The 11,347-nt window shown below is 42.7% G+C and overlaps 1 protein-coding gene across 3 annotated transcripts in view; it reads right to left on the minus strand.

Moving 5' to 3' along the window:
• Positions 1-11,347, minus strand: part of GRIA1 (glutamate receptor, ionotropic, AMPA 1) — a 121,668-nt gene that overhangs the window by 24,151 nt on the left and 86,170 nt on the right. For all 3 annotated transcript variants that reach the window (XM_010181808.1, XM_010181807.1, XM_010181809.1), the window contains one exon: positions 10,361-10,731. In XM_010181808.1, the coding sequence (XP_010180110.1) occupies positions 10,361-10,731 (371 nt within the window). The remainder of the gene's footprint in view (positions 1-10,360; positions 10,732-11,347) is intronic.

The raw sequence follows: 11,347 nt of genomic DNA on the forward strand, positions 1-11,347 counted from the left end.
ACATGGTATAAAACCACTCCTACAGAGAAAAACTGCAGAACTGAGGTTTCTTCTTCACTTGAGGGAGACACTGTCTCTGAATGGTCAGAACTGGCTGCTGAGATGAGACACGTATCCCTAAAAGTGCAGGATAATACACCCAACTCTGCCAGAGGACTGCTAAAAAACACATTGCAAAAGGGCTAGGATAGAGGGATGAGATGCAACCCTATGAAAAAATACGAGTGCGGTTGAATAGCAAAACAGATAGATCCAGAGAAATACGCTGTCATGCTCTTAAGTACAGGCACAGTGTGCCTCTGCATGTTGCAAACCACTTTAGATTAGACCAGACTCCACTATTTTAAGTTGGAAGGGACTGATAATGATCATCTAGTCCGACTGCCTGAGCAATTCAGGGCTGACCAAGTTAAAGCATGTAAAGGATGAATGTTTAGAGGTTTTCTGAGAAACACGTGGTCACTTAGGGCTGCTCGGCAGCTCTAGTGAAAGGCAAAGTCATCCCTCTTCTGCAGTTTTGCCAGCTTTTGCTATGAGAGAAAAGAAAAAAAAGGCTCCTGTCATGCCTTTGAGCAAAAAATTTCACTGTAAAAAAGGCTCTTCGCATATTTTTCTCACATTGGTGACATTTGTTCGCTTTGCTGAGAAAAACTCGCAAGGTGACAAGCATAAAATTTTGTCAGAAGCGCTCGCTGGAGCGCCCCAGGAGATTCATTACTCAGGAACTTCCTCAACCTCAGGTGGCCCCAAATTCTACAGCACTCATCCTTCTTTTCAAACAACAGCCTATTGTGCTAATGTGCTTTGCTGTGTTGTTGGATTTCATATGCTCTCCCCTCAGCCTCTTCTTCAAAGTCCGCTTGATGAAAAAGCCTTTTTTCCCCAAAGATTTAATATATTTTGGATTATATGCTACCAGTTCTTCATTTTTCCAAGATCCTCATTAGCTATTTACATGTGCTCACAATTTAAAGCTCCATTTCTGAGACTTCTGGGCAATGTTACAATAACCTAGCTCAGACTTCTTCCAGGATGCCTTGCCTGGGGGGTTTTTTAAATCTGGTTTTTGTCTGTCTTTTGTCAGGTTTCCCAATCTGATGAGAGAAAAGCCTTTTCTGAGAGAAAAGCCTTTTCTGGGAGGAGAGCATTTTTTGCACTGGAAGTTTTGCACTCTGCGCAATATTCCCAAATATTCTCTTCCTTTACTCTCTCATTTCTAATTTAAAATGTGATCCCTCACCAAGACTGCACAGGTTACATTTTCTTTATTTTCATTTTTGAGCATTTCTTTTTTCTACAAGGGCATATTGCATCCCTTGTAGAAGTGGTGAGGAATGAGTCTGGTCTTTCTTCCCAGCCAGTATTTTTAAGAAAACTTTATGTGCACAGGAGTGCCTGTCTTTTAACATTAAAACTCCCAAACAGCGAAGGGAAAACTTGTTCAGTGTTTCTGCTGCCCTTATTTCACCTGCCAAGATCTATTTGGTGATCTTTTATTTTATTTTTTTGAACATTTCAGAAACCCTGCTGAGATGAAAACTGCCCGCTCCCTTTGCTTGCCACTCTGCAGCCTGAGATCTTGCTTCTTATTGAGAGCTCCAAGAAACGTGAGAGAAGAGAAAGTTCCTCCTATGGGAGAGCATCCCATGTGCTTGATTCCTGCAGCTGGGCCCTCATGGAGCCCTCTTCACATCTCACACCTATCCATAGCGCACAGCTACTTATTTTTACTGCTTTTCCCTTTCACCACATGAGGACTTCTCTTCTCCCCTCTTCCTTTCTACTCCCTTGTTTACACATTTGCCTCCTATTACTTCTCATCAGACAGTGTTGGGAGAATCCATTAGTGCATATAACATGCTTTGAAGTTGTCCAAATAACGATAACACTTTTGCACTTCTATAGGCTCTTTTATCTGAAGATCAAAGTAGTAGTAGATTATGATTACCATGGTTGGATTATTGCTGCTTAGCCTTTGGATCCAAGGGTAAGCAACAACTCTTCTGGGTAGGCATTTATCAGAATTACTGGGTGGAATGCCGTAAAGTACGCTACTGCTTAAAGAAAGGAGTACGTGCAAGCTGTGTGCCCTTTCCTACTGCTTGATGATATGACTCAGATGGTCCCTAGCTGTCACTTGGTTCCTTTAATCCAAGTGTAAATGGAATGAAGACCAAGACACCATCACGGAGAACTTGTGACTCCATGCTCTGCCTCCTGCGAATCCAGACCCTGCCCAAGCACTGCAAGGCATTTGCCCCTACTTCTTAGCATGACCCCCATTTTGCATTTCCCAATTCCCCAGCCTCGTCAAGCCTTTCACAATGAACAGCATAGTGCCTCTGCTGTATTTCAATAGATTTGTCTTTGCTTGCTCACCATTTTGGGGTGTTAAAATGGACATTGCTCGCTGTGTGTACACATTCTTGAACTTCTTGTGAAAGGGGGTATGGTGCTTCCCCAGTTACCAGGACAAGTAAGTGGGATGAAATCAGGGACAAAAGCAGGACAGGTACAATAAAACGCAAGCTCCAGTGGCATAAGAGAAGTACTCTGAGCCTTCCATGGAAGGTCACGAGGTTTTGGCCAGCTCTGGGGATTAAACCAGGAAAGAGCAGCTGCAGACGTGTGTTGTGAGCCAGAACAATTTGAATTGAGGACTTCAATGCTCATTCAACTGTGTATCCAGAGAGTGTACACATGATACCTTAGTGCTAATAAAAGTGATGTACAGCATATGGAAGAGTTATTTAAGCAGGGCTTCCCTGTGAAAACATGCTCAGGGCTTCCCATTTTAGCTACACTATTTTTCTATAGTGTCAACATTAAAGCAATGTGTGACAGGTGGCCTTGCAGGGGACACCATTTCAGGGAGACGGAGGTCATTCAGTGCCTCACAACCCTTAGTCTTCGACAAAAACACTTGGCAATCGACCCCGCTATTGGAAGAAGCACGGTCCGGACTGCAGCTTGGAGGATGTCAGCCCCCAGCTGAGTCAACTGCTGAGGGATAACAGGTTATCAAGAGGGGAGAACATGAAAAGAGAAAGTGTGTTTCTCTTACGGATGGAAAATCAGAGCATTGGAGCACAGCATAATAGGGAGTCCCCAGAGATTCAAAAGGTCTCCTGCTGGAGTCACGGAGAAGGCTACAAATCTCAGAGGCACCCCTATAAAACCTATAAAACCCAGCGCACAGCACTAGAAACACAAGCAGCACAGGCCATTTTCATGTCAGAGATGCCCTAATAAACCTTCCCAATAGATTAAAAACTGGGCGATGCACTTTCTCCTTGGAATTTTAAACTTGGTTTTCAATCACACATATGAGAAACGTTTATTTGGTCTTGAAAAAAGAGACTGCAAATATATTTTTAGCTTAATAAGTCTGCTTTCGGATCAAGTATTTGACTTCTTATTCTAAACACAGCTGGTGGAACGATTAGTAAATCTGTCACTCAACTGCGAGACTCAGCAAATTTCTTGCTGTCCTGCAGCAACCTCAATGGTCAAGGCCTGAAGTCAGAGCTGTGGAAGAGTGAGTAGATGTGCCCGATAGGGAAACCATCCTGAGAAAGTGGCTTACAGATCAAGGGAGGAAACATTCATTACCTCTGCAGCATGTAGAAAGTTTCAGATAGTAGAGCGTGGAAATTCAAAAGACTCATTTTTCCTTTACAGAGGAAATTGCATTTTCCCTAGAATATTCTCTCAGTTGGTTATTTCCTTTTTCCAAGTCCTCTGTATCCTTCAGCATTTTTACAAATGAAAGAGAGGATAGCGAGGATGACTATTTTAAAAGAATTTAAATTTTCCCCTGGCTGCCACATTTTGGTTGCCATGGAAGTGCGCAAGCTCCAAAGGGGACTGTTTAGTTAAATATTGTGCAATTTGTCAAGCTGCTCCTCTGGTGAGTCACTTTCCCTGGTTAAGTGCATTTCAGAAATAAGTGTGGTCATCAATTCCTGGTGATTTGCAAGTTCTGCTGTTACCCTGTGACCTGAATTTTATCTCCCTGGACATAATTAACTCTGCCAGGTAGAGATAATTGCAAAATTATGTGATATGCTTTTAAAAGGAAATAAAACTTTTACAGACATTTAAATTCTGATATTTTTTTTTAAAATTTTTATTCTTAAAGACCAACCTCAGCCCACCAGTTCAAGAAAATTGCCAAAAATAAATGGTCCTGAGCTCTGTCCCCATGGACAGGACTCCAAATACCCCAGATTCACCCCACATTGGGGATGGAGTAAGGATGCTCAACCAATCTTGCTTCCAACCTGGCTTGGCTGACTTGTCACCCAGGGCAGCCCCACATGAGCTGCATGTGCTCCCCAAGGAAACAACAAATGGCTTCTTTCTTCATTGCAAAAAAATGGCCTTTGCCTCGAGACTGCACAGTAAATCCAACTGATGATCAGCAACCCGGTCTGCAGGAGCAAGGACACTGTCCCATGTCCCCAGAGAGGCTTTACCCAGCCCTGCCAGCCAGCTCCACTCCATCACCCCCAGACCTTCCTGTGCAAGCAATGCGAGGAAAAAACCCACAAATCTTTTCTTATTACTTGTGGGATTCGTGCCTTGGGAGAGCTTGCCCAGCTCTCTATTGAGTCTCCGGGACAAGTTAAAATTTAAGGTTATAATGGGCACTCAAGGATGGCACCAGAACCGTGCATCAGGCCAAAAAGACAGGCAGATGCTTGGAGCGTCAGAGAAGACACCTACTGAAATCAAGAGGAGTTGCCAAATAGACACCAAGGCTCAGCTTTCATTTCAGGAAGGAATTAAAATCCTTCAATTGCTAAACGCAGCTGGTTCTAATTTCCCTAATTCTAAATTTTTAGCTAAATAAGTAAGCACCCAGCAAATGTAAGTTAACAAAAGACGGAACAGAAATAATTCCCTTGAAACAACTCAAATAGAACCTCTCACTAAAAAAAAGAAAATTTTTGTCCCTACCAATTTCTGATTTAGATCTTTCAGTACTAGGAACATCTTGATGAAGTTGAAAAGTGCTGCTATTTTTCAAAATCTCTAGAGGCTACTTTAGGGAAAAAAAACCTCAACAACTTGTGAAGCGATTTTGCTCTTATTTCCACCAGCTCTGTGGCTGAAACCTTCTGTAATGTTTTTTCAACTGATCTAAAAAGAAATGTAAATAAATGGGAAAAATAGCTGAAGAAAATGTTCAGCATTCATTACAGGTACATAATAAATACCGTACTTCACAGACAAACTGCCATGATTGACTGTAGCAGAAAGCCTGCATAGCAATGCAATGAAATACAAGCCCGGCTACACACTATATAGATCAGCAGGAGCGCATCGTTTCCATGTCACTAAAAACAAATAACGATGTCCACGAGATGCCTATAAATCATAGATCGTACCTATTGACTGGATAGCAGCCAGTATTTATATCTCTCCTTCCCACCTTGGTGTGCATTCATTCATCACTGCTGTGAGCAAATCTCCCTAGGCAGCACGTCCCCCCCAGCCAGGGGTCACTGCTCGGCACTGCAGGCAAGGTAAGACCCATTTAACTCTTTATCCCAAGCCAGCTGAAGGGTGGATCACATCTTGTGTCGTGTCTCCTTGCACACAATAAACACCCACAGTCTTTAAGCAACACAGGTATGGCCCAACCATTTCCCAGCAGCAGAATCTCTTCCTGCTCCTGCGTCCTTGCTGATGCTCTCGAAATGTCCCCTCTCAAGTCTGACCAGGTCATCTCCAGCTCTGTTCTCAATCATGCAGATTATAATGAGCAATTTCAAGCTGTGCTGTTCAGGTATTGTGATGTGACACCCTATGGTGTCATTATACCACTGTACATTTCCCGTCTGCTCATGGTATGTTTCGATCTGAATCCAAAATACATGTGTTTTGTTTTCACAACACAGTATAAAGAGAGCCTTCATGAAGCTGGGTTTATTTTTGGAGATGTCCATTTAATTTTTCCCTGGCAGGACACACAGGATGGCTGTATTTATTGGGCGATATTGTGATAGTTATCATCCTGTCAAACTCCAGTGAGGACAAGACTCCTCTAATCACTCAGCTGAGAGAAATTGTGTATATTCTATCTCATGGTATATCCTATCTCACAGAATCTTCACAGGAAGAATAAATGTCTTTCTGGAAGACATATTTTAGCCAACTGTATTTAATTTTAGTCAAACATCAGTTTTCTGAGTCACAGGAAGTGTAGCTGGATTAAATTTAATAGTCTCCAATATACAGGAAGTTTCTTTTGAGCTCAAACCATATGAAGCAATGCATTTTGAGATAACAAAAAATAGAAGATCAAGATGGGAAGATGACAGCAAAAATATATATTTTGCTCCCTGCTTTCTTATCCTTTTCACAGCTACCAAATAATATATTTTGTAGGAAATGATGAGGCAGAGGAGAAATGCAGATGCCATGTTTGCTGATGAGAAAGTTGGGACTCCCAGTCGTCCCATCAATCTCCTTCTCAAAGGCCTTGGGTCCACCCTGAGAGAGGAATAGCAGCAATGTGCTGGGTGTTAGCAAGGTCCCGCTCTCCACAGCTGCTACACATTGGGGTTATTTTAAGCTCTGAAGACAATTTATCAAATTACATTTCTGAAAAATGGTACAGTGTGAGTCATATTTACTTCACATTTCTCTTGCTGTAGGCTCTCGCTATTGGCTGCGGGATATTTATTACCTTTGATGCCTGCTCTGAAAGTCTCCTTCCTAGGTCTGTATTTCACATTTAATGAGTGCTTTTGCAATTTCATGACTGTTTTCTGAAGTTTAGGTGGCACTTTGCAAAGCTCGATGGTTTATGGCTCGTTTCAGACTTCGCTGATTTCTACCCATTATTATGTACATGACATTACTCACAAGTCCAAAATGTTGCTTCTCTCTCATTCTGCTGTGTTTCAGCCAGCACTATGAAAGCACAGACTTCGAAGGCAACAGCAGGGACTATCTCACCTCAACCAGGACAAATTAGTGCATGTGGTAGTGACCAAACCACATCCAGAGGGGCCACTGGTGAGTGATGGTGCAGAAGGGGGATCGCACACCCCAGTGGGAAATGTCCAAGAGCTCACAGCCTCCTCTGGTTGAAGCTATGTACCTAATTTGTGGCTCAGGTGGGATGCATTCCTTTCTCATGCTCATTTCGCAGCATCCAAAGGCACAGCACAGCACAGGCTGGGACTCTCCATAGCTGGTTACTGTCTGGCCATTGTCATGCTCACCCTGGCTATGCTCAAACATGAAGGCTTCAGAGCCTCAAGGACATCAGTTGACCTCATGCCCAGCAGCATCCCTCCGTGAGAGAAGAGGCTACAGGTACATAACCCACAGCTATGCTCTGTCTGAGCCATCAGATTCACAGCGTATCTTTAACGTGCTTGTTAGGTTGTGACCAGCATACTTAAAAACCCGATCAAAGTTCTGGCTAGCAAGTCTGTCCTTAAAAAGGACACCATTTTCCTTCAAAAGCAATTTTTTTGTCTCTGTGGGGGACTGAAGTTCCCTGGGGACAGGTCTGAGACTGAGGAGTGCACATTTACAAGAACAAGGAGCTGCTGCAAACCTCATCACCCGCTGTGCTGAGTGATGTGTCTGCAGTTTTGATCTTACTTTTTAAAATGATAAATACACAGTGACATATGCACTTAAAACAAACATGCTCTGGGAAAAAAAAAACAACAAACCAGACAAATTTCCCATACTCCTTCCCAAAACAAAACTGAAATAAACAAACCAAAACCCCTACAAAACCAAAATACACCCCTGCACTTGCTCCTTTCTGCTGGGGAGAGATTGACAGAACAGATGTATAACAGAAGCTATTTAAGTTGGTTAATACATTACTGGGGAGATGCTGAGAGATCGTAGTGATAAGTTTAGAAGCAACCGTATAGCAAATATATTGGAATAGAGCAGATCCCCACCTGCCCACAATGTCATTCTACCAAGCGTTCATTTCTAGGTGATGTGTCACAGAAATCCTGCACTAGGTTCGTGTGAAAAATACGTGTGAAATACGGAGCGTGCTCAGAGCCTTTCTGTACAACAACTTCCTACAGAAATTCTCACTCTTCTGCTTCCTCCTTGCTTTCACATTTCACAGAAATGCCCCCCCCTCCCCACTTGCAACCATCAGAAGGAGCTGTACTCAGAGTTCTGGGAGTTACAATAATTCCCTTATTTTGTTCTTCAAATTTTCTCTTCTTGCAAATATTTGTAGTCAGCAATTGTTCTTGTGCTCCATGGGAAAATACTGGTTTCAATGAAATTGTAATTTTCATTACCAGGATGATCAAATGAACAGCATTAAAACAGCAATGACAGAATCATTCTCCTTTCCCATTTCAAGACAAAATACAACAACACTTTGAAATGGTGATTCAGAGCATGTTGTTTAGCTAGAGCAAATCTTGTTATTTGAATCAAAACCACTGATCTTTCCCCGACACTTTTTATTAAAGATGTTGCCAAATTTGCTGTTCTGCAAAGTCTCAGCTTTCCACCTCTCCGCATTCTTCCTTGAAACACAAACTGGCTATTGAAATGTCCCCAGAGGAAGACATTCTCTTTTCTAAATAAGAATAATGATCACAAGAACAAGGATGAGAATGAAAATCACAATAACCTGGTCCTAACACACGGGGCTGTGTTATGAGACAGCAATAAAGTTAAAATTCCCTCTGCTGGGAAGACTTTCTGCATGCTCCGCCTGGCTTCCTACTAATCAATGATCAGATGATAAAACATACTCATAAAAGCTGTCACTATCAAAGTGCCCTGCAGGCTCTTATTTCCCTCCTATCCCAAGCTCATTACTATTTGGACAAATAGGCATCCGATAGCCATTGAGCTGAAGCCCGGCCTCACCCCACCATCCCAGGGGAGCTGTGCTGAGTTATCTCTGCTTGCCGATGGAGTTGTGTCTCCTCTTGGCCCCCTGAGCTTTGATGCCATCCCAGCATGTACTGGGAAATTACCTTCTGCCTCCACAAGACACGTGTCTCTGCTGAAGCTCCCCTTGAAGAGAAGGGAGACAAAACCCAAAAGGGAAGGATGGGGAAAAAAGAAAACAAAAGGCCATTTTGCTGTCCGTTTTTATCAGAGCATCACTTCAGATGTCACCTTGGCATGTAAATGCAGAAAAGGCATATACTGCCTGTAAATTCATTCTTGTGACTGGTAGTACCTCTGGTTTAAGTCAAACCTGGCCGAAAATGCGTTTAGCCTAAGGTGAGACGAGTGTGCCTCTCAGAGCTGTGGAGAGAGTGAACAACAGCAGCGTTCTGCAGCACCCAGCAGCTTTGGTGCTTGACCTGTCCACATCCTCTCCCTTCAACCAACACCCAGAGCAGACCATTAGGGAGTGATGGGCACATATGATCCACATCCCAAGCCACAGCTTGTTAACCCTTTTTCAGCCTAACAAACCCTGAGTGCATCTGTCCTGGACACAAAACATTGGAGGTGTCAAAAACCTTATTTCTGGCTCAGCTCCGGTCCTGCCCCATGTGAATATACACATACCACAAGTAAGATTCCTCAGCTATTGCAGACATTGCTCACTGGACATACGACATGTGCAAATAAATGAGAAAATCTATCAAAGACACAGTTACAGCTATTTGTCTTTTTTCTTTCTGATTGCTTTTGTATGAACAAGGCATTGAGAAGATATGTGTATCATGGGCTCCTGCAGCAGGCAAAATCTCTGTCATGAGACTTGTGGCAATACAGCTTTCAAAAATGAAGGAGGTATTCCCAGACATTATTTACAAATAAGTGTCTACTTGTGTCTCTCACAGATTTACACGGTCTGCATTTCATGCAGTTTTCAAGCCACCTTATATTGTACCAGCTTTTCCAGAAAAGATTATCTAAAAGTAATCACATGAGTCATTAATTTATATAGAGAGTAAATGTCTCCACCAAAAGTACCTTTAGAAAACCCTTTGGACCTTGGGTCCTGATGAACTATTGACTGAAATGGGAACCAGAAGGAAAACTCAGTACTTCTCTGACCTTTTGAAAGGCCAATAATACTTAAATCACTCAATGTGCTCCATAATCTTTGGCACAAACCAGATAACCTTTCACTGGGCACCTATTGCATTATTTCTCCCTACTTTACTGGAATTTTATAGCTTCCCTACAATGCTAGAAAGATCTTGTTTCTAACAGCAACAAAATAAATGACTGATAAAAATTGATTGCAATTGGGTTGCGTTAGAAAATCTTGTTTGCACTTCTGTAAATTCCCTCAAAGAAGAACCTGCTCAGCCCCAAAGCATGCAGCAAGATTAAACCACACGAACTGGAAGAAAGTTCATTAGGGAAGGCAACCCACCTTGGAGAAATATCACATCCTTGCTGCATGAAAGCTCCCAGGGAGAACCAGAGACTGTTGAATATCCCAAACTCGTTCGTCTGGTCGTTGGCTGGCTGGTCCCGTCCTTCCTCAAATTCCTCAGTGTGCCACTCGTAAGGGCTAAAGCGACTCACCAGGAAGAGGACAACGCTGACTCCAATGTAGGCAAAAACAATGCACATCCATATCTCATAAGCCAAAGGATCCAGAAAGGAAAAAACTCCCGGTTTGGACTTCTGAGGTTTTTTTATCATGATAGAGATACCTAAGCTCATGAACGGTTTGGAAAAGTCTATAACTTCTTCTCGAACCAGAGTGATGGTTAATGGTGCCACAGCCACATCTGCCCTCTGAAAAGGAGAGACAGAAAAGAGATTTGCATTCTGGGGGTAAAATGTATCTACTAACTCCAGCTTATGTTCCTCTGATCTCTGTTTACACCCGCTATCTCAGAAGAAATCAGACAAACCAATTGCAAGAGAAGTGTTAAAAAGGAGCAGCCCATAATATTGGTGGATTACTTCCATTTTATCACTACTGATTACCAGTTCTGTTTTGAATCACGGCGTTTTCTTTTTGCAGCCACCAAGCTCTTCTTGTCTGATTTATCCACTGATGTCACAGTCTGATGCAGATGATTTTTGCTAAGAGCTTTATCATCCAGACATCAAAAGAAGCAAGGAAAAGCCAATTGCCTGAAAAAGGATGCCAGGATGTTTACTTCCATCAAAAACCGCTTTTTGATTGCATAACTGATGCAGGAGAAGAGGAAAAATGTTCCAGTGACACTGATGTGCACTCTCCACTTATTTTACAATCCGTCTTGAAAATGGAAAGGGAAATGCATTGAAATGGCTGTCAGCATCTACTGTGGAGCTCCCAGCAGGAGAAAGATCATCCCCTGCTCCAGCACAGTGACACAGAGACTTGGGCACAGATGCTCCCCACATTAATTTCCCCTTTCCC

Source organism: Mesitornis unicolor, unplaced genomic scaffold (assembly GCF_000695765.1).
Source record: "Mesitornis unicolor isolate BGI_N332 unplaced genomic scaffold, ASM69576v1 scaffold10913, whole genome shotgun sequence".
Taxonomy (NCBI): Eukaryota; Metazoa; Chordata; class Aves; order Mesitornithiformes; family Mesitornithidae; genus Mesitornis; species Mesitornis unicolor.